General features: G+C 53.5%; 1 protein-coding gene across 1 annotated transcript in view; it reads left to right on the top strand.

Moving 5' to 3' along the window:
• Positions 1 to 26,450, top strand: part of Abcc3 (ATP binding cassette subfamily C member 3) — a 45,413-nt gene that overhangs the window by 15,531 nt on the left and 3,432 nt on the right. Inside the window, exons 5-29 of the mRNA XM_026386793.2 lie at positions 835 to 960; positions 1,169 to 1,230; positions 2,004 to 2,135; positions 3,143 to 3,334; positions 6,512 to 6,689; positions 6,774 to 6,935; positions 7,421 to 7,513; positions 8,804 to 9,007; positions 9,129 to 9,275; positions 9,689 to 9,776; positions 10,072 to 10,138; positions 10,349 to 10,475; positions 10,557 to 10,733; positions 12,402 to 12,569; positions 12,849 to 13,038; positions 13,917 to 14,028; positions 14,171 to 14,318; positions 14,422 to 14,629; positions 14,797 to 15,107; positions 15,887 to 16,086; positions 16,222 to 16,348; positions 17,887 to 17,988; positions 21,276 to 21,422; positions 21,602 to 21,760; positions 22,341 to 22,507. Of these exons, the coding sequence (XP_026242578.2) occupies positions 835 to 960; positions 1,169 to 1,230; positions 2,004 to 2,135; positions 3,143 to 3,334; positions 6,512 to 6,689; positions 6,774 to 6,935; positions 7,421 to 7,513; positions 8,804 to 9,007; positions 9,129 to 9,275; positions 9,689 to 9,776; positions 10,072 to 10,138; positions 10,349 to 10,475; positions 10,557 to 10,733; positions 12,402 to 12,569; positions 12,849 to 13,038; positions 13,917 to 14,028; positions 14,171 to 14,318; positions 14,422 to 14,629; positions 14,797 to 15,107; positions 15,887 to 16,086; positions 16,222 to 16,348; positions 17,887 to 17,988; positions 21,276 to 21,422; positions 21,602 to 21,760; positions 22,341 to 22,507 (3,794 nt within the window). The remainder of the gene's footprint in view (positions 1 to 834; positions 961 to 1,168; positions 1,231 to 2,003; positions 2,136 to 3,142; positions 3,335 to 6,511; positions 6,690 to 6,773; positions 6,936 to 7,420; positions 7,514 to 8,803; positions 9,008 to 9,128; positions 9,276 to 9,688; positions 9,777 to 10,071; positions 10,139 to 10,348; positions 10,476 to 10,556; positions 10,734 to 12,401; positions 12,570 to 12,848; positions 13,039 to 13,916; positions 14,029 to 14,170; positions 14,319 to 14,421; positions 14,630 to 14,796; positions 15,108 to 15,886; positions 16,087 to 16,221; positions 16,349 to 17,886; positions 17,989 to 21,275; positions 21,423 to 21,601; positions 21,761 to 22,340; positions 22,508 to 26,450) is intronic.

Genomic DNA, 26,450 nt, shown 5'->3' with positions numbered 1-26,450 from the left:
GACGGGAAGATGGCATAATGCAGGGAAATGGACCAGAGATGAGCCACTGATGGATGCTCTTGGGAGCTCAGGGGGCCATTCCATAGCCCCCATTGCCAAGTGCAGTGTTCAGTGTGGGTATCAGTCATTGTCTGGGTCATGAACACATGCACATAAAGAGTTCCAGCCTATCCAGAAGTCCCGATCATTTGTTCTCCTTCCTCGCCCTAATTCAGTTCCTGGCCTCTCTCTTGATCTATGGTAGTGGGGGTGGGGGATGGAACATCGGGGTCAGTTTAGTGCCCCTCATTTCTTCCTCTCAGAGAGAGGCAGACAAGTAGAGTAGCTAGGAGCACAGGCTCTGAACGGTCCGCTGACCCCCAGTGTGATCTTGGGTAAGTTGCTGAACTGTTTGTGGCCTCATGGCAGAAAGGGCATCCTAAATTTTCCTGAGCTGGGCATAGTGGCACACGCCTGTAATCCCAGCCACTTGGGAGTCTGAAGAGAATCACAAGTTTGAGGCCGGCCTGGGCAACTGAACAAGACCCTTTCTCAGAATAAAAAAAGGGTTAGGGTGTGGGAGTGTGGCTCAGTGGTAGCACACCCCTGGGTTCAATCCCCAGCACTGCCATAAGCGCTCCTGACTATAGGTTGTCATACTAGTTAGACAAGCAGGATACCTGGACCAGGGCAGGTCCTCACCAGGCCACAGTCCCTGTCATCCTTTTATACCTCTTGGAATCCTGAATGGGGACCTGGAGCACCCATCTCCGACCTCGGGCTTCCTCCTACTCAGAGGAGCTCAGGGTGCGGGGCCTCTCTGGGGCTTCTGACCCCCCACACTTTCCCCTCCAGGGCAAGATCTCAGACCCTTTCCGCTTCACCACCTTCTACATCTACTTTGCCCTGGTGCTCTCCGCCTTCATTGTGTCCTGCTTCAGTGAGAAGCCACCATTTTTCTCCCCAAAGAATGACAACTCTGTGAGTTTACCAGGGAGAGTGTGGGAGCCCTGCAGGGCCCTGCGCTTACAGCAGCCCCCAGCCCTTCCTACCCCTTCCCAAGGGGGAGATACCATCTCCACAATGGGGCTGGGAGTGGGAGGGAGCAAGGGCCATCCCTGCCTCTACTGTGCTTTTAAAGGCTGACGGGCACTCCTGACTCCCCCTGTCCTATTCTCCCACCTTCTAGAACCCCTGCCCCGAGGCCCGTGCTGGCTTCCTCTCCCGCCTGTCTTTCGAGTGGTTCACAAAGTGAGTTGGCTCTTTCTCCAGCCTGGGCCAGAGGGAGGGGAGTGAAGGGAGGTGAGAATGGGGAAAGGAAGCAGACCAGAGAAATCCAGGGACCTGCGCAGTTGGGCTGGCCCCCTCCCCGATACCCGCACCCCAGTGGGCATATCGCAGATGAGAACAGGCTGCAGGTCTGTTTGGGCTGGGTGCTGAGTGGGGAAGCCAGGTCCGTCCCAGCTTGGCTCCCAGGCTCCAGGCCAGCCCTGCATCTGGCAGGCCGCAGGGATGATGAGCCCAGGGGGCTGAAAGGAGATTGTAATTAGTCCTGAGCTGTTCCATCTGGGATAAGCTTGCAGCCTGTCATCTCCTTGGCTGCCCCTCTGAGCAGCTTGAGTGGGACAATTGTGTCTGTGACCTGGGTGACAATTCATCAGCCACACGGCACCGAGGAAGCACCTGAGGCTGGACTGAGTCTACCCCACACCTTGTTGTCATCCAGCTGCAGCCTGTGTGGGTTTCATCACCAGGGCCGGAGGGGGGGGTTGGGGGGGGGAGGTGACAGATGGGGCACCTGGGGAGGGGAAGGAGAGGTGCAGAGACGGGAACTGGGGAGGGAGGAGGCAGCGACCCACAGCCTCACTGTGGGAATAAAAGAGACGCCTCCCCTGGTCAAAGCACTGGAGGAAGCCCCCCTGTTCTGGAGATCCTGGGGCCCTGGAGACAATTGCTCCCAGCTCCCCGCAGCTAAGTCCTGACCCTGTGTGAGGCTGCCTATGTGCCCCCACCTCCCTGCCCAGGCTGATCATCCTCGGCTACCGGCGTCCCCTGGTGGCTCAGGACCTCTGGTCCCTGAATGAGGAGGACTGCTCCCACATGGTGGTGCAGCGGCTACTCGAGGAATGGAAGAAGCAGCAAAAGCGAGCAGCGGGGTGAGACCCCTTGTCCTTGTTCCCTCTGTGTTCCTATGTCCCCCCCCCATGCTCCCATGCCCCACCCTCCTCCCAGGTCCCCTGCCGGGATGCCCGTAGACCTAGAGTAATCTCACACCGGGTGGGGAGAAGAGCAGCCCAGGGGATGGCAACCTCAGGTCAGGTGCAGTCCTACAATGTGGATTCTGTTGTCCTCGTGATACAGAAGAGGACACTGAGGCACAGAGGTTTAATGTTGTGCCCAAGCCCCTCCAGTGGATGATAGCAGAGCTGGGGTCCCCCACCCAGCTGTCTGGCCCAGAGGTCCTGCTCTTACAACCCCTCTACCCTGCCTGATTAAAGGGTAGATTTCAGGGACTTCCTGCAGAAGGGGAAGCCCCCACCCCCACCCAATCCTGCCTCCTCTTGACTGGAGGCAAAGCCTGGAAGAGATGAAGCTCCAGCTGAGGGGACTTTGCAGCCTTCCATCAAGGCCACAGACCTTTCTCTGGCCAACTGCCCTGCAAAGAGAGCTTAGAGTCCTCCTTTCTCACCCACTTCTGAGCCCTCTTCCTCTTGCCCACCACCTGGGGCCTGGGAGTTCAGTGCTCATTCAGCCCAGAACCCCTGATGGCTACTAGCTGTCAGAGGAACCAAGGACTTGGGCTTGGTTAGCAGGATCTTGGCTCCCAGGGCGTGGAGCCTTTGAGAAGGACTATGCCCCACACTCTCCCTGTTCCTCCATGCCACCTCTAACCCCTCCCTGTTTAGCGGACCAGCCTTTAAGTCCGCTTCATCTCAGCATCCTCCCTGGGGGAGGCAAGTGAGGGCCAGAGAGTGGGAAGAGCTGGGCTTATAATCCTCAAGTAGCAGTCTGGCCACCCCTGCAGAAACCCCCTAGCACCTGGGGACAGTCCCCTGGGGAATTCCGCCATCTGTCCCCCTCCCAGTCCTGAGAACTCCCTCTCCCCCACTCCCTTGGGGCCTAGGGACTCATTCCTACCCACTGCTCCTTCCTCCCCTGACAGACCCAAGGCTGCAGCAGCATTGGAGAAGAAAGTCTCCGGTGAGGACGAGGTACTTCTGGGACACCGACCTGGGTCCTCGGAGCCCTCCTTCCTGTGGGCCCTGCTGGCCACCTTTAAGTCTGGCTTCCTCATAAGCATGGGCTTCCAGTTGATCGAGGACCTGCTGTCCTATGTCAACCCGCAGCTACTCAGGTCTCACCACACCCCTCTTGCTGTGGCCCTTCTGTGGGGGAAGGGCTGGCTGGCTGGGCCCAAGGGCTGGGCCAGGGGAAGGGACACTATATAGGGCAATTCAGCTCTCCAGCCAGGAACTGAGGAGTCCATATCTCCTGTGTGAACTTTGGCAAGTGACGCTGCATGGACACTCGTTTCTCCACTCTCACTCCACTTAGATTTGCTGGGTCTATTCTATATCCACCATGATGGATTCATTCATAAGCTTTCTCTCTTTAAGCCTCTCCAAGAATCCTTTAGGGAAGTGCTAGTTACTTTGTTTCTTTATTGTTGGTACTGGAGATTGAACCCAGAGGTTCTTCATCATGGAGCCATAACCCAAGCCCTTTAATTATTTTTGTTGTTGTTGTTGTTATTGTTTAAATTTGAGATAGGGTCTCACTAACTTTTTGAGGCTGACCTCAAACTTGCAATCCTCCTGCCTCAACCTCCCACCTGACTTGCTTGGGATTATAGGTGTGCACCATCGCACCCTGCTCTGTATTTGTATGTGTGTGTGTGGCGGCGGGGGGATGCCAGGGATTAGAACTCAGGGGCACTCCACCACTGAGCCACATCCCCAGCCCTATTTTGTATCTTATTTAGAGACAGGGTCTCTCTAAGTTGCTTAGCACTTCCCTTTTGCTGAGGCTGGCTTTGAACTCGTGATCCTCCTGACCCAAAGAAGACACTCACAGAGGTGAAATAACTTGGCCAAGGGCACGCAGCTGGTAAAATGAATCAGACCTCAGTCCTGGGCTCTGAATTCTAGCTAAGATATTCTTTCTACTACTTACATTAGTCACGTGAGAGGCTTGAACTAGAAGGAGCTCTCAAATGCCAGGCGGGGTGGAGAGCTTCCTCGCACTTAAGCACCCGCCCCTGCCCTTTGCCCCTCCATGTGTGCCTCATTCATTCAGCAAAAACCGATTGAGTCCCCAGGGTTGCTAGAATGGTGGAGGACACTAGGAATGCAGAAATAATAAGATATGGTCTTGAGATCTTATGGGAGAAAACAACCATAGCGTAATAAGAATACAGCAGGCAGAGGTATACCAGGTGTCTGAAGAAAAAAAAAAAATGGGAGGGGCAAGGAGGTCAGCCTGGGATAGCTGGGGACACTTGCTAGCTCAGAAGGTTAATCACGATTAGAGGAAGGAGTGGGTGTAATAGAAGCCCAAGCCACAAAGCATGACTCAGGAACTCTAGACCTGGAGGAAAGGGTAAAGGAGGGCGTGGCAGGGAAGCCCAGAGAGAGCTAGGGCTCGCCTCCGAGATGTGAAACCAGGGAAGGGCCTCTGGGAGGTGCTGCCAACAGTGTGGGAGATATAGGCAAGGTGGCTAGGCGGAAGGGGACCAACCAGGCCCCATGGGGGTCCAGGCCAGGAATGATTCCGGAGCTGATCCAGAGATGGGTGTGTGTGTGCCAAGGAAAGGGAGAAGTCCAGGGCAGCCTGGGTTCCTGCCTAGGTAGCTAGAGGATGATGGCTCCTTCCCTGAACAGTGACCTCAGAGGAAGGAGGAGGCCAGGACTGGGACCAGGGAGGGCACTGAGTCCTGGCCACGCTGGGCCGGAGTGGCTGGTGGGCCGTCCAAGGGGGGATTCCCAGCTAGCTGGAGTTCACATTAGCAGAGCCCTGGCAGGTGGGGTGCCCAAGGGCCCACATCTGGGGCTCAGTTGTCTCCTGGAGAGCCCGTGAAAGAGGACAGGGCTGCCTGGACTCCAGGGGCCAGAGCTGGAACCTGGGTAAGGGACAACCCAGAGAGAGGGCTTCCTGGGGAAGGAGTAGCCTCCAGTGCAAAAGTGGACTTGACCCTTTGGAGGGCAACATGGCGTTGACCGGTGACCTTGACAAGAACAGAGGCTAGGTCAGAGGGGAAGGGCCTGAGAACAGTGTGAACTATCTATCTGCCATGGGAACAGGATTGTGAAAGTCCAGAAACTTGCCCCAGAGAGAGGCATATAGTTTGCTGCCCTAACATATTCCCACAGACTGGGAGGCTTGACAGGACAGAAGTTCAGCCCTTCCATTCTGGAGGCCAGAGTCCAGGTGTCACCAGGGCTGTTTGTCTTTGTTTGCTCTTTATAATTTTTTTCCCTCCCAGAAGTTCTGAATGAGAATCTGCCCAACCTGACCATAACTTGACTTGATTACAAATGCTAAGGCCCCGTGTCCAGATGAGGTCACATTCATAGGTACCAGAGGTCAGAACCTGAACTTACCTTTTGGGGAGACACAACTAACTCTACCTTCAAACAGAAGTAGGGGCCTGGCTCTGAGGGTGCTGGAGGCCTCTGTGGGGTCTCTTCTTTGTCCTGACAAGAAGAGATGTGGTCGTGTCCATGAGTAAAGGCACACAGCCGCCAGGGGAGGTGAAGCTAGGGAAGATCATGTGACAGTAGGCATGTTCCTGCAGAGGTAGGTGGGATCCAGGGCTTAGGGAGGCAGGATCAGGCTTGGAGAGCTGGAGGGACACCTCTTCTGAGGCAGGAGCAAAGAATGAAGGCAGGTGTTCAGAGGACAGCCTGTGGATGACAGGGAGCTCTGTGGATGATCGAAATGGGAAGTCAGAGAATTCATAGGAGGGGCAGGAACCGGCACAGTGACACACACCTGTCATCCCAGTGGCTCAGGAGGCTGAGGCAGGAGAATCGCAAGTTCAAAGCCAGCCTCAGAAATTGAGCAAGGCCCTCAGCAACTCAGTGAGACCCTGTCTCTAAGTAAAATATATATACAATAAAAGGGGTTGGGGGGGCTGTAGCTCAGTGGTGAAGCGCTTGCCTAGCACATTTGAGGCAGTGGGTTTGATCCTTAGCACCATATAAAAATAAATAAAGGCACTCTGTCCATCTACAACTACAAAAAAATTTTTTTTTTAAAAAAAAGAGGGCTGGGAATGTGGCTCAGTGGTTAAGTGCCCCTATGTGGCCGGTGATAAGAGAGTGACATAGGGCTGCATGGCCAGGTCTGTGTGGGACAGGGAAGGAGACAAAGGCCAAAGGAAGCAAGGATGGCTGTCATGGTCTTCACACTGCAAGGATGACCATCCCCTGGTCCCAGAGCTGGCAGCCCCTATCCAAGAGGTTTCTCAGGCAGGGGGTGCAGTGGCCTGTGGGAGCAGACCCACCCTCATGCCTCTCCCCTCCCCTGGCAGCATCCTGATCCAGTTTATTTCAAACCCCTCGGCCCCGGCCTGGTGGGGCTTCCTGCTGGCTGTGCTGATGTTCGTGACCTCCACGGTGCAGACGCTGATCTTACACCAGTACTATCACTGCATCTTCGTGTACGCCTTGAGGGTCCGTACGGCCATCATAGGTGTCATCTACAGGAAGGTGAGCCCGATCAGAGTGCAGGGAGAGGCCAGCAGCTTGGGAGAAGCTCCAAGCCCTAGTACATTCCTTGCTGTCCACCTGCAGGCTCTGGTCATCACCAATTCAGTCAAACGTCAGTCCACTGTAGGAGAAATGGTCAACCTAATGTCAGTGGACGCCCAGCGCTTCATGGATATGGCCCCCTTCATCAACATGATCTGGTCAACTCCCCTGAATATCATCCTGACCATCTACTTCCTCTGGCAGGTGATTCTTGAACCCTGACCTTTACCCCCTTCCTCTGACCTTGCTGCAGATGGGACAAGAGGGGGGTCAGTCTGTGTCCATGGTACAGCTGTATCATGCGCACGAGAGCTTCCCTAGGTACTGGGGGGACTTTGGGGCTGCTCATGTCTGTAGCTGGACCTCTTCAGCCTGGGCTGTGATCCTTTCCCCCACAAGACGAGGCTGGGGGTATGGCTCTGGCAGCCATCATCTGTCTGTCTATCTGTCCATATTAGCCTTCTTGTGTGTATGGACAGCCTCCTGCTCTTTGCCTGTCTATCATCATTGTCTGATGGCTGACTGCTTCTGCCAATGTCATGCTATTCTGTCTGTCTGTCTGACTGACTGAAGTCTTTTTGCTTCCTGCCCATCGTGTTTCAGATCAGCAGGTTTCTGTCTGTTGGATTCTGTCTGTAGACTTTTGCTCTCTGTCCGTCGATCTCATCGACCCACCTGTTCCTCCTCAGATCCTGGGTCCCTCTGCCCTGGCTGGAGTGGCTCTCATGGTCTTGCTGATTCCAATCAATGGAATGGTGGCCGTGAAGATGAGGTCCTACCAGGTGGGTGCTGTTGTGTTTATACTGTTCCTACCTGGAGCACCTGGCCAGGTACTGGGGGAGGGTGTTCACAAGCCCGGCCTGCTTCACTCCCCTAGAGTCAAGCCCGATAGTTGCCCTAGCTCCCTCCACCTGCACCACCCTGAGACATTTGGGGAATATTCTTATTTCACCTGGAGAGGAAAAGGGTGGGCCAGAGTCAGGCAGAGCTGTTCTAATTAGAACTTCTCCCAATATGTCCGGCCAAGCGTGGATAGCTATTTAATCCCTTTGGAAAGATTTACTGATGTCCTTGGTAGCTTCCCACTGCACCTAGAATAAATGATAAGTCCTAAGATCACCCAGCACCCTCCCCACTACCTTGTAAGGCCTCAGCCCTGTAGTATGGGAAGCTTCACCCAGGCGGGTCTTCTCTCTCTTCTCCAAAGCCCCAAGCTCTGTGCACCTCCGGGCCACCACATGATCTTCCCTCTTCCTGGAACATTCTGTACCCCTCCCCGCCTCTCGAATTCCTTCCCTCTCCTTTAGCTCTCAGGATAGAGGCCACTTCCTCCTGATTACTGTCTAAGTTAGTACCCCCACCCCTGTTTTCCCTCATTGCCTCCTTTTATTTCCCTTCAGATCATACATGATGGGTTTTTTTGTTTGTTCGTTCGTTTGTTTTGTTGATGCTGAGGATTGAACCCAGGGCCTTATGGCTGCTAGGCAAGCACTCTCCCAACTGAGCTCTGTCCCCAGCCCACACATGATGATCTATAGTGAAGCATTTATTCCAGTAATTCTTGCTGTATGCCTCCGCCATCAGACTCCTGGTTGTATGATGACCTGGACCTTGTCTGAATTGTTCAACCAGATATCCTCCAATCTAGCACAAGGTCAGGCACATAATAGGCATTCAATAAACAGGGATTGAATGGAAAAGTTAATTTGGTGTCTCAACTTGGCATCCTTTGGGTTAAGGCCTGAAAGATAGAAATAGGCAATCCTTATCCTTAGGAAGCTCCTGGCCTTTCCCCATAACCATCCACACATTTACATACGTGTCCCCATGGTTACGGAGGGGGGGGGGAAGCAACGTGCTCTAGAAATGCAGGGCAGGGAGCAGAGCTGCCTGGGAACCAGTGATGGTGGCAGGAGCTGGGAGGAGAGGGGGGCTGGGCAGGAGGTGGCAGAAGGCAAGGCAGTGGCGATGGATAAGGTTGTAAGAAGGTGTGAGCCCCATGGGAAGGAGGTCTGGGAAGGAGGTCTGGGAAGAGGAGTGAATGTGCCGCTGCCGTTCTCTCCTCTGCACAGGTACAGCAAATGAAGTTCAAGGACTCGCGGATCAAGCTGATGAATGAGATCCTGGGTGGCATCAAGGTGCTGAAGCTGTATGCCTGGGAGCCCACCTTCCTGGAGCTGGTGCGAGGCATCAGGCAGGGCGAGCTCCGGCTGCTGCGAAAGGGAACCTACCTCCAAGCCATATCCACCTTCACCTGGATCTGCACCCCTTTTCTGGTGAGGATCTCACGGGGACTGAGCTCCTGCCTCCTGCTGAGCCAGCCTGGGTCTCAGGGTTCCCAGGGGGTGACAGGGACCCAGCAGACTCCACCTTGACACCCACTCCTGCACTGCCCAGGTAAGCCTGCTCACCCTCGGGGTGTTTGTGTGCGTGGACAAGAACAACGTGCTGGACGCCGAGAAGGCCTTCGTGTCCGTGTCCTTGTTCAATGTCTTAAAGGCACCCCTCAACATGCTGTCCCAGTTAATCAGTGGCCTCACCCAGGTAACCCCAGGAGGGCTGGGGGTTTCCCTGGACTTAGGGCAGGTGGTTGAGGTCAGGGAAGGGTCCCTTAGGGAATAATCAAGGAAAGTTCCTGTAGTCAGGGGAGGACCATTTGTCCTTACAAAGAGTTGGCGTTGGCGAGGGTACGTGAGTTAATAGGGTCATTTGGAGTCACACGAGATCAAGTGCGGTCTCTGGAAAACTGAGTTCTGGAGACAGCCTCCTCTTGCCAACCTGGACCTTTTCTTTGGTCAGTAGGAACCAGGGAAGACCTGGTCGTGGGAAGGGCTCAGCACCAGGGAGAGGGCCCTCATGGGTCCCTGTCTGGTTCAGGAAATTAGGGACTGAGCAAGGGGAGGAGGGGTGGAAAGTGGGAGGAGCAACCTCGAGGGCTGACTCACAGCCTCCTGCAGACCAGTGTGTCTCTGAAACGGATCCAGCGTTTCCTGAATCAAGATGAACTTGACTCCCAGTGTGTGGAGAGAAAGACCATCTCCCCAGGTCCGGACATCACCTAATACAGGGCTGCTCTTGCACCAGCCCTTAGTCTTTTGTTTCAAGCTTCCTAAGTTTGCTCCTTTTCTTCTTCCTCTTTGCATATCTGCTTTCCACCGCCCCCCCCCTCCTCCCTCTTCTGGGTCCTTTGCTCCTCTTCCCCACAGGGCTCCCTATACCTCTTCCTTGTGCCCCTCCTCCAAGGATTCCAGGCTTCCTCCCCTGTCCTCTCCCCCTCGGTCTCCCTGCCCCCTTCCTTATTCCCTGGGCTCCCTGACCCTGTACACCTTGGTTCTCCCAGGCTACGCCATCACCGTACAGAATGGCACCTTCACCTGGGCCCAGGACCTGCCCCCGACCCTGCACAGGTACCAGCTCCTCCCACTCTCTTCTAAGCCTCCCGAAGTGGGAGGAAGGTCCGATCAATAGCCACACCCTCTTTCCTCTCTGTCTCTGAACACAGGAAGAGCCTCGGCTTGCCAGGGTGGTATCTGGAAAGGAGGAGGGCTTGGGTCTGAAGCGGGCAAGCTGGGAATCCACCCTGATCCCCGCCTCTGACTGGGGCTTCTTCCTCCCAGCCTAGACATCCAAATCCTGAAAGGGACCCTGGTGGCCGTGGTGGGGCCAGTGGGCTGTGGGAAGTCCTCCCTCGTATCTGCCCTGCTGGGAGAGATGGAGAAGCTGGAAGGCAAAGTGTCTATGAAGGTGAGAGGGACGGGACTCCTGCAGAGGGTGTGAAGCTGCACCTGGCCTTGGGCAAACCCTGAGGCAAACTTCTCTGGCCAGGGCTCTGTGGCCTACGTGCCCCAGCAGGCATGGATCCAGAATTGTACACTGCAGGAAAACGTGCTGTTCGGCCGAACCATGGATCCTAAGCGCTACCAACAGGCTCTGGAGACCTGTGCTCTGCTAGCAGACCTGGAGGTCCTGCCTGGTGGGGACCAGACAGAGATCGGAGAGAAGGTACAGGGTCCCCTCCCATCCCCGAGGAGCCAGCATATAGAACTGCCCACCTGAGCCCGGCCCAGGTCCACAGATTCATTTATTCATTTACACCTTCATGTAGCATCACCTCCAGCCCCGTGCCAGGCAATGGGGAAACAGATCTCCTCCAGGGGAGGCCAACCAGGTGGGAGCCATAGACTGCCCTGGGGCCAGGCTGAAGTCCTGTGCAGGAAGGGGACTAAAGGGGAGTCTGCATCCCTTCGGAGCTGGATCTTGGCAGCTGAGAAGGAGCTTATCATTCACCTGTTCATTCATTTTTTCATTCATTCATCAGATTTTTATTAATCACCTACTATGGGCCAGGCAGTATTATACAGTAGTGGATGCACCAGGCTAAATAAAATCTTTACCTGCATATACCTTACATTCCAGTGGGGAAAGAGTCAATAAGCAAGAAAAGTGTGTATAATAGATAATGCTAAAGGGGAAAACAAAGCAAGGTACGAATATACACAGGTTTGAATGGTTGAGTGAGGTTAGGAAATAGAGGCGGGGGATAGGGCAAGACCATTGTAGTTAAAGATTTGGCCCTTTCAAAAACTTGAGTCAGGCACAGAGGCACACACCTGGAACTGGAGAAGCTGAGACAGGAAGATCGAAAGTTCAAGGCCAGCCTGGGAAACTTAGCAAGATCCTGTCCCAAAATAAAAAATAAAAAGGGGCAGGCCTGGTGTGATGGGGCACACCTACAATCCAGCAACTCAGGAGGCTCAGGCAGGAAGATCGCAAGTTGGAGGCCAGCCTCAGCAATTTAGCGAGGCCTTAAGCAACTTAGTGAGACCCTGTCTCAAAACAAAACAAACAAAATAATAATAAAAAAAAGTAAAAAGCTGAGGATGTGGCTTTTGAACCCCTGAGTTCAATCCCCAATCCCCAAATAAATATATAAATAAAAAGGGCTGGGGACGTGGCTCCGTGGTAGAGCGCCCCTGAGCTCCATCCCCAGCACCACGAAACAAAGGACACTGGCCTAATTTTTTTTTTTCTGTTTTAAGTTTAATTCATTCATTTTCAATTGTTGTCAAGGACACATAACATAAAACGTGCCACCTTGACTTTTCGAAATGTGCAGTTCAGTGGCGTGGAGTGCATTCTCGTTGTCAGGCAACCATCTCCAGAACCTTTCATCCTGCCGAAATGGCTCATCTGTCCCCCTTGATTGCTAACTCCCCACTCCCTTCTCCCCAGTCCCCTGGCAACTGTCATCCTTGTGTTTCTAGGCATCAGACTACTCTAGGTATGTCATGTGTGGACATCACACAGTCTCCTTGCGGGACTGGCTTATTTCACCCAGCGTCATGTCCCCAAGATCCGCCCGTGCTGTAGCATGTGTCAGCGTTGCCTTCCTTCTTAGGACTGGGTGACAGTGCAGTGTATGGATAGACCTCTTGGGTTTCCATTCCTCTGTTGAAGGACACTTGGTTGGGGCACGGTCACCTAGAGAGGCAGGTTAAAGCAAAGGAGAAGGATGGTCTCACCTGCCCTGGGGGGACTCTGAGACCACCTCTCCTTCTTTGGTGGCTGTACAGCTTCACAAAAACAGCCAGAAATTATGTGAACTGTCCCCCTGGGCCTATCTGGTCCCCTTCCATCCTGCACCTGCCTCCCAACACTGCCTCCTTCCAGGGCATTAACCTGTCTGGGGGCCAGCGGCAGCGGGTCAGTTTGGCCCGAGCTGTTTACAGCGACGCGGATGTTTTTCTGCTGGATGATCCACTGTCAGCTGTGGACTCCCACGTGGCCAAACACATCTTCGACCACGTGATCGGGCCAGAAGGTGTGCTGGCGGGCAAGGTGAGGCCACGGGAGGTTCGGGGGGCTCAGGGGAGACCGGGGGCCTAAGAGAGAACGAAGGAATTTGGGTGAGACCTGGAGGTGTGGGACCCAAGAAGCAGGAAGGTGGGGTGGCCAGTACAGGAAACCCCTGAGGGTATGTACCCCAGCACTGAGCGAGCTGCAGAAAACGTGGGGTGAGTCCTGGAGCTGCCTGTCCATGCTCCTTGGACAGCTCACACGTGCTTTGTGGCCTGTGCCCAGGGATGAAGGGCTGAAGGGCTGCCGCCTTCTCTGCAGACTCGGGTGCTGGTGACACACAGCATCAGCTTCCTGCCCCAGACAGACTTCATCATCGTGCTAGCTGACGGGCAGGTGTCTGAGATGGGCCCCTACTCAACCCTACTGCAACACGACGGCTCTTTTGCCAACTTCCTCCACAACTATGCGCTCTATGAGTGTCAGGAGCACCCCGAGGACAGCAGAACTGGTATCTGCCATCCCTGGCTCTCCTGATTCCTGTGCCCTCCCTGCATCTCCCCTATCTGGGGTCTCCAGATGTCTCTGGATTGGCCCACTGTTGGACCATGGAGGTTCTGGGAAACCTGGGCCGTCTGTGTTGGGCATCACCACATGGAAAGTGAACTGGATGCAGCCACACCCCACCTCCTCCTCTTCCCTAACTGTGGGGCCTCGGTGATATCAGCAGCTCGCAGCTCAGATCTCAGAGCCTCAGTTTCCCCATCTATCAAAGGGCACGTGGACTCAGGTCCTAAATGTATGGCAAACCTGTTTTTTGGGATAAGTTGTTTAGCAAATATGCAAGTGTTTGGCAAAATCATTCAAGATTTATGGAACCGTGTCCAGGCACTGAGAGATAGCAGTCAATGGGGGAAAAAAAAATCCCCACAGAGTCCCTGGGCTCACAACATGCCCCACCCCCATCTTGTGACCCAGCTGGCTCACAGGCCTTTTTCTGGGCTTTCCTGAATACTCTCCATGTGTACAACCAACCTGGCTAAAGCACTCACCCAGTGCTATGTCCCCTTGCTAATCCCTAGACATACATTCCTTCCCTTAATCCTACAGTGATGCCGTGAACCAGGTACCCCTGTGATCCCTTTCTCATGAAAGTGGAAATTTGTGCTCAGTCAGCCTGACTCCAGAGCCCAAGTTTCTTACCCTTCTATTTGCGTCCCCTTCTCCATAGTCTCTAGAGGGAAGTTCTCCTTTTTGGCTTACCCAGGCCTTTCTGGTTGTCCTTCTAAACCCCCTCATCCTTCCTTGAGCTTGTCCATCCGGGCTTAGGGGATACAGGGGCTGCAGCATGAGCAGCCAACCCCTGTGATTTCCTCCCACCCTCTGCAGCCTTGCCACAAGCAGACGAGGAGGAACTTCTGATAGATGACACACTCAGCAGCCACACGCACCTGACAGACAGCGAGCCAGTCACCTACGAGGTCCAGAGGCAGTTTATGAGGTGAGCTCCCAGCCCCTGGAAGGCTGCAGCTGGGCTCCCAAGCCCTGCCCAGTTGGCGGTTCTCTCTGCATTCCTACTCTGGGCCCCTGTCCTGGGATGTCAGAGGCCGCCTCCCTGGATCTGACCACCTGCCTCCATCCAGAGAGCTGAGCACCATGTCTTCAGAAGGGGAGGGCCAGAGTCGGGCTGCGCCCCGGAGACACCTGAGTCAATCGGAGAAGGCAGCACAGGTGACCGAAGCGAAGGAGACCGGGGTGCTGGTCCAGGAGGAGACAGCCCAGACCGGCAAAGTGAGTCCGGCGGGCAGGAAGGGCTGGAGGGGAGGAGCTGCTGCCCGCCTGAGTCCCTGAGCCCATGGAATCCCGCCCCTACTGCCCTGGGCTCTCCCTGCAGGTGAAGCTAGGTGTGTTCTGGGATTATGCCAAGGCCGTGGGGCTCTGGACCTCGCTTGCTATCTGCGTCCTCTATACGGGCCAAAGTGCCGCTGCCATCGGGGCCAACATGTGGCTCAGTGCCTGGGCCAACGAGGCCACGGTGGAAGGCAGACAGAACAACACCACCCTGCGGCTGGGCATCTACGCCACCTTGGGGATGCTGCAAGGTGAACCCGCTGAGGCGCCTGCGGGGGCTCCCGGATCCCCTCCTCTCCTGTGGCTCTCTGGCTCCCCAAACCATGCCCCTGCCTCAGAGTCTCCTTGTCTCTGCACTGGCCATTCCGAGCCCACCGGGTCTCCTGGGTGAGTGAGCCGCACTTGCCTCCCCCAACAGGGCTCCTGGTGATGCTGGCGGCCTTCACCATGGCCATGGGCGGCGTCCACGCAGCGAGCCTGCTACACGAGGCGCTGCTGTACAACAAGATGCGCTCGCCCCAGTCCTTCTTCGACACGACGCCCTCAGGCCGCATCCTCAACCGCTTCTCCAAGGACATCAACGTCATCGATGAGATCCTGGCCCCCTCCATCCTCCAGATGCTCAACACCGTCTTCAACTCCCTCTCCACCGTCGTGGTCATCGTCATCACCACGCCACTCTTCCTGGTGGTCGTCCTGCCTCTGACTCTGCTGTACATTTTTGCACAGGTACCCAAGGGTGGGCAGGACACTCTGGCAGGCTGTAGAGCAGGAGTAGATTGTCACTGGGTTGTTTTAGGGATGCTCTTCAGTGTCTTCATCTACCACTCAGCCACACCCCCAGCCCTTTTTGAGACAGGATCTTACTAAGTTGCTGAGGCTGGCCTCAAACTTGGGATCCTCCTGCCTCTGCCTCCCGAGTCATTGGGATTACCTGTACGCACCAGTGTGCCAGGCGGTTGACTGTATTTTAATAAAACACTGTTACTGGGAGGGGTGGTGCATGCCTGTAATCCCAGGAACTCAGGAGGCTCCCAAGTTTGAGGCCAGCCTCAGCAACTTTGTGAGGCCCTAAGCCACTTATCAAGACCCTATCTCAAAAAATAAAAAAGAGCTAGGGATATAACACAGTGATAAAATGCTTCTAGGTTCAATCACTGTTGAGACACTTTGTCCTTTGCTTTTTATACCTGTGTAAACATGCATGAGCTGCTAGCATTCAGATACGGCTGTAAAGGCTCTGCAGTCACTGAGTCCTGCTGCTCAGTGATCAGTTGATGATGGTGATAGAGCAGGTGCTGGAAGCTCAACCTCAGGCATAGAGCCCATGATCTGAACTGCAGTCTGTTCTGGTCCAGAGGGCCTCAGACATCTCCTGTATAGCCCTGGCCATCTTGGGGCTCCCAGGATAGAGGACACAAGAAACTAGAAGAACAACTGTGTTTTTTTTGGAGCTGAATTGGGGTACCATAGCCCTGGCCCCACGCTCTTCCCCCATTCCCCATCAGCGCCTCTACGTGGCCACGTCCCGGCAACTGAAGCGGCTGGAATCGGTCAGCCGCTCGCCCATCTACTCCCACTTTTCCGAGACGGTGACTGGCACCAGTGTCATCCGGGCCTACGGCCGCAGCCACGACTTCCAGGTCCTCAGTGATACTAAGGTGGACCACAACCAGAGGAGCACCTACCCCTACATCGCCTCCAACCGGTCAGAAGCCTCCTCTTCTGCCCCTCCCCCAGGCGTTTCCACGGGCTCCCTGAGGTCCTGGCCTCCCTGGCCTCCTAATCAGAAAAATTGACCCTTTCCTGCCTTGCCCATTTCCTCCCTGTCCGACCCTCCCAGGTGGCTGGGCATCCGTGTGGAGTTCGTGGGGAACTGCGTGGTGTTCTTTGCCACGCTGTTCGCGGTGATCGGCAGGAACAGCCTGAACCCCGGCTTGGTGGGACTTTCAGTGTCCTATGCCCTACAGGTATGGAAAGGCCTGGGTCCCGGGGCAGGACCAGCACTGGGCAGAGGCCATACAAATGTCACCTCCAGAGTGCTCTACTCAATAACGGGACAGTCACAGGTTCCGTACCCAAGGAGTGTGAGCTCGCAGGGGTCAAGAGACTCCCACAGGCTGGGTGTGGTGCTGCACGCCTATATGATGTGGTGCTGCCTCGGGAAGTTGAGGCAGGAGGGTCAAAAAGCAAAAAGAGGCACTCGGTGAGACGCTGTCTCTAAATAAAATACAAAATAGGGCTGGGGATGTGGCTCAGTGGTCGTGTGCCCCTGAGTTCAATCCCCAGTATCTCCCCTCCAAAAAAAAGAGAGACTTCCAACAGCAGGGGACGGCACTTCAGGCTGAGTAGGTCTTCAGGGAAGCAGGGACAAAAGAGCCCAGAGGAGTCACCTGCTCTGGGGTGCTGGAGAAACGATCTTGGGACTTGGCCCCAAAGGACAAACAGAACTTGCCATGTCTGGACAAGATGCAGGTCGACCTGACAGAGGCAAGGGCACGGGGAAGCATAGACCGCATCACACCTCATGTTCTCGTGCCCGCAGAGAAATTTGGCTTGGCTCCTTGTACCCAGAGATTCAACCAACTACAGATAGAAAATATGAAAAAAAAAAAAGTCTTGAATTTGCCATGTCCTGAATACTACGCTGAATCCATATGAATGAAGTGACATGCAAGCGTTTTATTAGGTATTATAAATGATCTAGAGATGATTTAAAGTGTCCAGGATGATGTGAGTAGGTTGCATATGGCATACGATTACATCATTTTACATAGAACATTTAGGGATGTTGGTATCTTTAGGGGATCCTGGAACCACCCCCTCTGGTGATACAGAGCCATAACTGTACACATATCAGACAGATTGGGTGGCTGGAGCCTGGGCTGGAGGTCAAGCAGGTCACCCTGAGACCAGCCTGTATTGTCAAAGAGGTTACATAACTGCAAATGGAATTTTTGTAAAGCAGATCACATTGTTGATGCCTCGGGTGGCTCGAATCTTGAATGCCTCGGTAAACAAAAGGCAAACTAGACGGGGCAGTCTTCTCGAACGTGAATGTGTATGCGAATTATCTGGAGATCTTGTTAAAATGTACATTCTGACTCACTAGGTCTGGGATGGAGCTCAGCATTCTGCCTATCTAGCAGGACTCCTTGATGCACAAAAAAAATGGGGCCGCTGGACTGGCCGCATCAATATCTTCTGGGAGCTTGTTAGGAATGAAGACACTCAGGTCCCACCCTAGACCTAAGTGAATCAGAAGCTGCATTTTAACAAGATTCTCTGGGAAGTCTTACGCCTATTAAGGTTTAAGAAACACTGAGGCGACCCTTGGCTAGGTCTGCATTGTCACTGCCTGAGGCACAGTCCTGATTAGAACCCCAGTGGACACAGCTGGGTCATAGATAGGATTCCATGGATAGAAGCACGATCAAGGGCTGAACTCTTCCCAGAGCCATTGCTGGACAGGATGGGGGCCCTCCCATAACCCGGTCCCTTTGGCCAGGTGACAGCGATTCTGAACTGGTTGATACGATCGATGTCAGACGTGGAGTCTAATATTGTGGCCGTGGAGAGGGTCAAGGAGTATTCCAGGACAGAGATGGAGGTGAGTGCTGGGAGGAGCCCAGGGCCGGGGGAATCTGGAGCAGATGAGGAAGAAAGCCTGGTGGCCCCCTGAATATCAAGGCCACATGTTTAGGAGGCTCTTCATTCATTCATCTGTCCATCCAGCCCTCATAGGTCATCAACTGGGGGGCTGTGCTAGGAGGTGTAGAGGGCTCAGAGTGGGACAAGGTAACATGTGCCCTCGGCCGACTCTTGTCCCCCGGTCGGGGTGAGACACACAGCAGAGCTCTTTAGTGGACAAGAGCTCTCGGGTGGTGCACCCAAAGAAGACAGGGCAGATCCTTTAGTTAGGGTGATCAGAGACGGAACTGGGATTTGAAAGTTGGGTAGGTTTTGATAGACCAGGTAAGATGGGAGAGTGGGACGGTGGGAAGGTGCCCATTCTAGCCAGAGACTGGCCTGGTCAAAGGAGCAGAGGTGGGACAACATCTTTGATGGAGAAAAGGAGCTGTCCTCTACTATGGGGGAGGGGATCCAGACTTTTCTTCACTGTCCCCTGCCATGGTCACACACCAGACCTCTGTCTGCCTGGAAGCCAGTCTGTCTCTGTGCTCTCGGTATCACACATGCCACTTTTAGACACCCACCCCTCATCCCTCCTGGATCACATGCTCCGAGTCCTGCATGGTCACTGTACTCTGCCTGCCCGCGGACCCCAATCCCATGACCCCTGGTTGTCTCTCTGTTCACCAGCTCCTCCAGCCTCTCCTCCCTCCCCGGCCAGCCGAGAGTCTATGCTCCACCAACGCCAACGGTCTCCACTCCCTTCTCTTCTCTCTTTTGTCCTCACCTACAACCCCGCCCCCAGCTGAGCCCACCTGTCCACTGTCTTCATATCTACACTGAGCAGCTAGAACACAGCTGGAGAAAATCACTACTCCTACTTCAGGTTTATAACCACCCTCCTCAGCTGGGGGTGCCTGCCTTGCTTCCTCCGGAAGCGCACGTTCCCACTTTCAGAAAGACCTCTTCCTGACATTCTGTCCTCAAACCACACCTCCTCCCTGGGCTCAGCTGTCCACCTGCCCTGACACTTTGGTGAGAAAAACGGCTTAGTGAATTCCCTCGGCCTCCCTGCCTCCAGGACTTTAGACCAGCCCTGCTTCCTCCACGGCCTCTGACTCTCTTTGAGCAGACCCTACCCCTTCCTGAGTCAAAGTCTAGCCCCTTGGCTTCTTCCCGTGGCTGGTGGAGGCCTTGACTTCTTGGGTGGCATATCGGTCTCTTATGCCGTCAGTCTTGCTCTCTCTGTTGGAAGATTCCCATCCCTGTGCAAAAAAAGTGCTGTTCCATCTTCATTTCTCCCTCTCCCCCTCCCCCTCCCCCTCCCCCTCCCCCTCCCCCTCCCCCTCCCTCTCCCTCTCCCTCTCCTCCTCCCCCTTCCTCCCTTTCCCTGCATCTTGCTGCCCCAGTTCTCTGCTCTCTTTTGTGGTCAAGCTCATTTTCTATTCTGTTTTTCATGGTCGTGGCGATGTAACCCAGGGCCTCACACACGCTAGGCAAACGGTGTACCACCGAGTCACATCCCCGTCCCTGTGAACCTCCTTTTAAACTGAACGACACATGCTCTCTCTACTCCTTACCCTGGATCTCACTTCCTCCCATGGTCTGTTGTCTGTCCCCATGGCTCCACTGAATTGGCTCACTGGTGACCTCCCTCCATCCCATCTAGGAGATAGTTTTCTGCTCTCGTCTGATTCAGTCTTCGCCACATCCATGGGCAACAGCCTGCCCTTCTTCTTGGTCCTGGGTCCTGGGCTCTGTGACCCAAGCTCTCACCTGGCCCTACCTTCTGTAAGGCAGTGATCCCACTCCCATCTTGGGATCTTCACATCTCCCTCTTCACGCCCGGCAGTCCAGCTTGCACACGGGATCCTGTGCCTGTATACTAAACAAGGCTGCCTGGTCTTTCCTTTGACATCTCCATGACAGCCTTCGGAACTTGCTGCTCGGCTTTTTGACCTCTGACCATCTGGCTTCCACGCTACCAAGCAAGGCCAGTTTCACAGTTGTGCGGCCTGGGCTGTCAATCAAATCCTCATTACTGGAAGGGTCCACGCTTAGAAACTCTTGAGTTGAGTTTAATACTTCGCTATTATCATCTCAACATTCTTTTTTTTGGCACCAGGGATAGAAACCAGGGGCACTTTACCACTGAGTTACATCCCCTGCCTATTTATTTATTTATTTATTTATTTATTATTTTGAGAGAAGGTCTCACTAAATTGCTCAGGGTCTTTGCCAAATGGCTGAGGCTGGCCTCCAACTTGTGATCCTCTACCTCAGCCTTCTGGGTCACTGGGATGACAGGCTTGTGCCCCTGTCCCTGAATTGACATTCTTAATATTTTTTTTTAATAGGAAGCCCTCTATTTATTTTGCCCTGGGCCTCTCAAATTACGTAGCTAGTCCTATCTCAAAACCACCACCATCTTTTACAGAGTCATTCTATTCTCCTTCTAGCTGCCAGAGAGATCCTTTAAAATCACATCAGGTCACAGCATTGCTCTGAGCACAGACCTCTAATAGCTTTGCATCTTACTCAGGGTGAAAACCAAACAAAAAAACATACAAAATAGCATGGTCGTGACAGTGGCCTGCCAGGCCCTAAATGATGGGGCCACCCTCTGCCTCAGCCTGCAACTTCTTGACTCTGGGTTCTCTAACACACCAGGAGGTAGCTGCACTTGCTGTTCCCTCTCCCTGCCCCCGTCCACTTGTCAGGTTCCCTCACCTCCTCCAGGAAGCCCCCCTGACCATCCTGTGCAGAACAGACACTCCTTGCATTACACAAACTTGCTTTTTTTTTTTTAACCCATTGTAGGCTCTGGTACTAGAATGTAAGCCTCCTGGGGGCAAGGACTGGGTCTTCTTGGGATCACCATGTGTCCCTGCCACTTAATAGTAATGAATGGATTAGAAGCCAGACAGGAAGAGCTAGGGCCGGCAAGGAGGGCACCTCAGGAAGGTGAATCCTGAGGCTGATGGGACCTCCAGGTGGCTCTGCGGAGAGTTAGAGTCAGAGGGAGGGGGCCAGGGTGTGGCTCAGTGGAAGAGCGCTGGCCCAGTGTGTAGGAGGCCCTGGGTTCCATCAGCTGCACCACACACACACACACACACACACACACACACAGTCACTGGGCCCCTTCCAGAGACCCCAGTGGGTGAGGACTGAGCGGCCTTGGGAGGGAGAGGACTGAGGAGCCGGGAAGAGGGCAAGTTGGGGGAAAGATGCCACCTTAATGAGAAGGCCTATGCTGCCCGCCAGGCCCCCTGGGTGGTGGAGGGCAGCCGTCCTCCCGCAGGCTGGCCCCTGAAGGGGGAAGTGGAGTTCCGGAACTATTCTGTGCGGTACCGCCCGGGCCTGGAGCTGGTGCTGAAGAACTTGAGTCTGCGCGTGAATGGAGGCGAGAAGGTACCGAGGCCCAGGGGCTGGGCGTGCGCTTGTGCCTGGGGAGGCTGTTACTGTCCTTGCAGGAGGACCGGTCTCCGAGAGGGCAGGCACTCTGGTCCCACAGCAGCAGGGCAGCTGGGAGCCAGGGGATGGCCTGTGACCTCTCAGCCTCCCCTTGACAGCTCTTCACACCCCTGCAGGTGGGCATCGTCGGCCGCACTGGGGCTGGCAAATCGTCCATGACCCTCTCCCTGTTCCGAATCCTGGAGGCCGCAGAGGGTGAGATCCTCATCGACGGCCTCAATGTGGCAAACATGGGCCTCCATGACCTGCGTTCTCAGCTGACCATCATCCCGCAGGTAGGAGCCTGCCAGGGAGTGGCCACGCTGCCGGCCACCCTGGGAGCCAGCCCCACCCCTGTTCTGTGGGTGAGGACCCAGAATGGAGGCTGGTAGGGGAGAAGGAGCGGGGTCACCATGGAGCCCCACAGTCACAGGTCTGCAAGGGTCAGGCATCCCCCGCCCCCGTTGAGCCCTGCCTTTGACCTGCTGGGCCGGCGAATCAGGAAGGACCACAGGACCCCGGCAAGCACCCCATCTCTGAGGTGTTCCATCTGGGGTCCTGGTGGCATAGCTCTGATGGACATTTCACTTTTTCTGGTTTCTCTATTTTGTTTTGTTTTTTCTGCCAACTGGACACTTTGCAGTCAGATTAGTGACTCGGTCCCTGCTTTAGCGGAGGATTTAGTGAGTGGCAAAGCTGAGGTTTGATCACTCCTACAGGCGATTTTTTATCTCCTTGGCAGTTGTCTCCCTCCTGGAGGGCTGGGGACAGAATGAGAACATTGCCACCTCACTCCCTCTCTTTTCCCAGCACCTGGAGGCCCAGCCTCTTCATGGGGCCTGAGCGGCTTCCCTCTGAGACTTTATTGTATCCCAGGACCCCATCCTGTTCTCGGGGACCCTACGAATGAACCTAGACCCCTTTGGCCACTACTCGGAGGAGGACATTTGGAGAGCCTTGGAGCTGGCCCACTTGCATAAGTTTGTGAGTGCCCAGCCAGCAGGCCTGGACTTCGAGTGCACGGAGGGCGGGGAGAATCTCAGGTAAGAGTGGGGAGTGGACAGGTCAGGAACCACAGCTCTCCCTGGGGACCCTGGAGATGCTGAAAGGTCTGGCATCAGGCTAGTCCCCCCATCTCCTCCCTGCTCCTAATCTCAGTATAGCTCGCATGGGGCATTATTTTGTACTGAGTATGTTCTGGGTACCAGGCACAGGGTACTACCTCACACAGGCCCCATAGGTGGTCCCCAATTCCACTTCACAGGGAGGTAAACAGGCTCAGAGAGGGTAAGCGGTTTGGCCAAAGTTGCACAGCTGGGAAAAGATAAGCTTAGAATTTGAACCAGCTCTGAGAGATTCCAAAATCCTCTCGGGTCATGTTGTAGAGGTTGTCATGCTAAGCTGGAGCTGGGAAAGGATAGAACCTGTGGAGTGGGTGACAGGAAACATCCCCAATGCTTTAGGAAAGTCATAGATACTTTGCAGGATGAATGCAGTCAGTTCAGAAGTACATAAAGTAAGGTCTCCTGGCCCCTTGATTCTCCCCTCCAGAGTCCCTGGTTTTATATCTCCAGCCATCGGCCTGTGCATTAGGAAGGACCAGAAATCTCTTCTTACCAAGTCTAAAGACTTGCTACCCAGACTTGTGTTCTCTCTGTGTGATTTTTTTTTTTTTTTTTGGCTTGTTTGTCTCTTTGTTTTGTGGGATGGGACTCAGAGCCTTAGGCATGCTAAGCAAACACTACCATTAAGTTATATCCCCTGTCCCAGCTGTGTCATTTTGGTCAAGTTTCTTAACTTCTTTGTGCCTTCTTTCCCTTCACTCTTTTTTTTTTTTTAATTTTTTTAGTCGTAGTTGGACACAATACCTTTATTTTATTCATTTATTTTTATGTGGTGCTGAGGACCAAACCCAGCACCTCGAACGTGCTAGGCGAGCGCTCTACCACTGAACCACAACCCTGGCCCCTCCCTTCACTATTAAATAGGAATAATAAACTGGGCACAGTGTCCCACGCCTGTCATCCCAGCAGCTCAGGAGGCTGAGACAGGAGGATCTAGAGTTCAAAATCAGCCTCAGCAAAAGCGAGGCGCACTAAGCAACCCAACAAAATAGGGCTGGGGATGTGGTTCAGTGGTCAAGTGCTCCTGAGTTTAATCCCCCATACCCAATAAATAAATAAGTAAATAAATAGGAATAATAGCCAGATGTGGTGGCAAATGCCTGTCATCCCAGCTACTTAGGAGGCTGAGGTAGGAGGATTGCAAGTTTGAGGCCAGCCTGGGCAACTTAAATCCTGTCTCAAAAAAATAATAAAAAGGACTGGGGATGTAGTTCAGTGGTAGAAATAATAGTCGTTCATACTTCTGAGCACTGTGCTACCCAATAAAATTACAATGTGAGTCAAATACACATAAGACATTTTTTTCTATCTGGTTATATAATAACCTATAATAACCTATAATCCCAGTTACTCTGGAGGCTGAGGCAGGATTGAAAGTTTTAAGGCCAACCTGGGCAATTTAGTGAGACTCTGTCTCAAGATAAAAAATAAAAAGGGCTGGGATGTAGCTCAGTGGTAGAGTCTTCCCTTTCATTTGTGAGGCCCTGGGTTCAGTCCCAAGTGCTGAAAAAAATTCTTTTCTAGTAGTCACATTTAAAAAAAAAAAAAAAAAACTTTATTATATTTATTTATTTTTATGCAGTGCTGAGGATTGAACCCAGGACCTCACACATACAAGGCAAGTGCTCTACCACTGAGCCACAACCCCAGCCCCTAGTAGTCACATTTTTAAAAAAAGGGTTGAGCTGGGCATGATGGTGCACACCTATAATCCCAGTGACATGGGAGGCTAAGGCAGGAGGATGGCAAGTTCAGCCTCAGCAATTTAGTGAGACCTTGTTTCAAAATAAAAACTAAAAAGGCCTGGGGATGTAGCTCCGTGATAAGGCACCCCTGGGTTTAATCCCTAGTACCAAAAAATAAAGAAAGAAAATAATAAAAAAGGGCTGGGCATGGTGGCCAATAGTGGGTCTCTGCACTTGGGAGGCTGAGGCAGGATGATGGTTGGAGCCCAGGAGCTCAAGACCAGTTTGGGCAACATTGTAAGACCCTGTCTCTTCAAAAACACATAAACAATAAAATCAGGGAAAATAAACAAGTAAAATAAATTTTAATATTTTAACTAGCCCAATGTATCTAAAATATTATTACTTTAACCTGTCATCCATATATAAAAGTTATTAGGGGGCTGGGGATCTAGCTTAGTTGATAGAGTGCTTGCCTTACATGCACAAGGCCCTGGTTCAATCCCCAGCACCACCCGAAACAAACAAACAAAAAGTTATTAGGGATATTTCGTATTTTTTTCTTTCTTTCTTCCTTTTTTTTTTTTTTCAGTACTGAGGATTGGACTCAGGGCTGCTCTACCACTGAGCTACACCCCCAGCCCATTTTGCGTTTTAATTTTGGAGACAGGGTCTCCCGAAGTGTTAAGGGTCTCCCTCTGTTGTTGAGGCTGGCCTTGAACTTGTGTTCCTCCGGCCTCAGCCTGGAATGATAGGCAGGCACCACAGCTGCCAGCAGTATTTTGTATTCTTTCATGCAATTTTGAGATCCTGTATTTTACTCTTCCTCACAGCACCTCTCAGTTCCGACTAGCCACAGTTAAAGTGCCCAGGAGCCACACAGTAGCTACCACTGGACAGAGCACTCTCAGGTCATTGTAGTGAAATGAGAAGCACTGAGCTGGGACCACATGAATGCCGCTGTTCCTCTCTCTGCTGCCCCTTTCCCTGATCCCTTGTGTGTGTGTGTGTGTGTGTGTGTGTGTGTGTGGTGCTGGGGACAGAACCCAGGCCCTTACCCAGCCTAGGCAAGCCTCTACCGCAGAGCTACACCCCCAGCCCTTTATTTTCATTTTTATATTCAGTCTGAACTCATGTATTCTCCCCAGACCTCAGAAATTAAAACAAAAAACATTTACGTTTGCTCAGAGTTTAACTGTGTTCAAAGTCCTCTGGCCCCACTATCTGCTTTAATCTTTACTGCAGTCCTATGGGCCGGAAATCAGGCTCCACAGAATGAAATTATCTGCCCAAAGCTGCTCAGCTAGCCAGAGGCAGGGCAGGGACAAAGGAAAGTAGGGTTTTTTTGTTTGTTTGTTTGTTTTTTTGTCCCAAGTCTTACCTTGCTGCATTATGCCACCTCCCTCAGACAACAGGAGGGACTCCCTGACACCCCCCAGTGGCCCTTTATGGCCACATGTGCACCTCCACTGAACTTCATTTACAAAACCCACAGTGGGGTGACTGGCAGCCTGGGATCTCCACACTCTGACCCCTCACTGTCTCTGGTCTAATTTCCTATCCTGTTGGCTGCCAGCTCTGCCCCCTCTTCACCCCCCCAACCCCCCCCCCCCCACTCTGCCCTGAGCATCCCCCTACCCTCCACACACCAGGATGGGAAACAGAAATCCCTTCCCCTCCTCCCTCCCTCACTGAGCTTGTGGGCAGTTGGAGTATGACCTGTACCCTGTGCCAAGCCCACCATAAATCAGCCCTGAGTTCTATCTGGCGGCTCACTCTGCTGCCAAAACCTTCATTAGTTGCGGGACTGGGCCAGGGAGGGAGCCTGGCCTTCACTCTGGCTGTGGTGACTCACCCCTCTGGGAAGGGCTGAGGTATTTGTCCTTGGGTGTGGGGGTGCTGTGGCCTCTGTGGCTGGGAACACAGCCTTGCTTTGTCTACTGGCTCTGGCTTCCAAGGCAGGAGGTTGGACAAAGATCTGCGTTGGCCGCCCTTCCTGGCCCCCAGTGAACCAACACCAGGAGTCCCCAGGTTCTTCCCCAAAGGCCCTGCCCCTTACCTGTCTCCAAAATGGAGCCCTGGGAGATGGGGAGTGGGAGATGATTGCTTGACTTGTATAATAGTAAACTCAGCAATATGCATTTTATGACTTATATACGAATATCTCGGAAGAACAA

This window comes from Urocitellus parryii, chromosome 7 (assembly GCF_045843805.1).
Source record: "Urocitellus parryii isolate mUroPar1 chromosome 7, mUroPar1.hap1, whole genome shotgun sequence".
NCBI lineage: Eukaryota > Metazoa > Chordata > Mammalia > Rodentia > Sciuridae > Urocitellus > Urocitellus parryii.
Note: the sequence above shows the minus strand (reverse complement) of the source record. Positions and strands in the feature narration are given on the sequence as shown.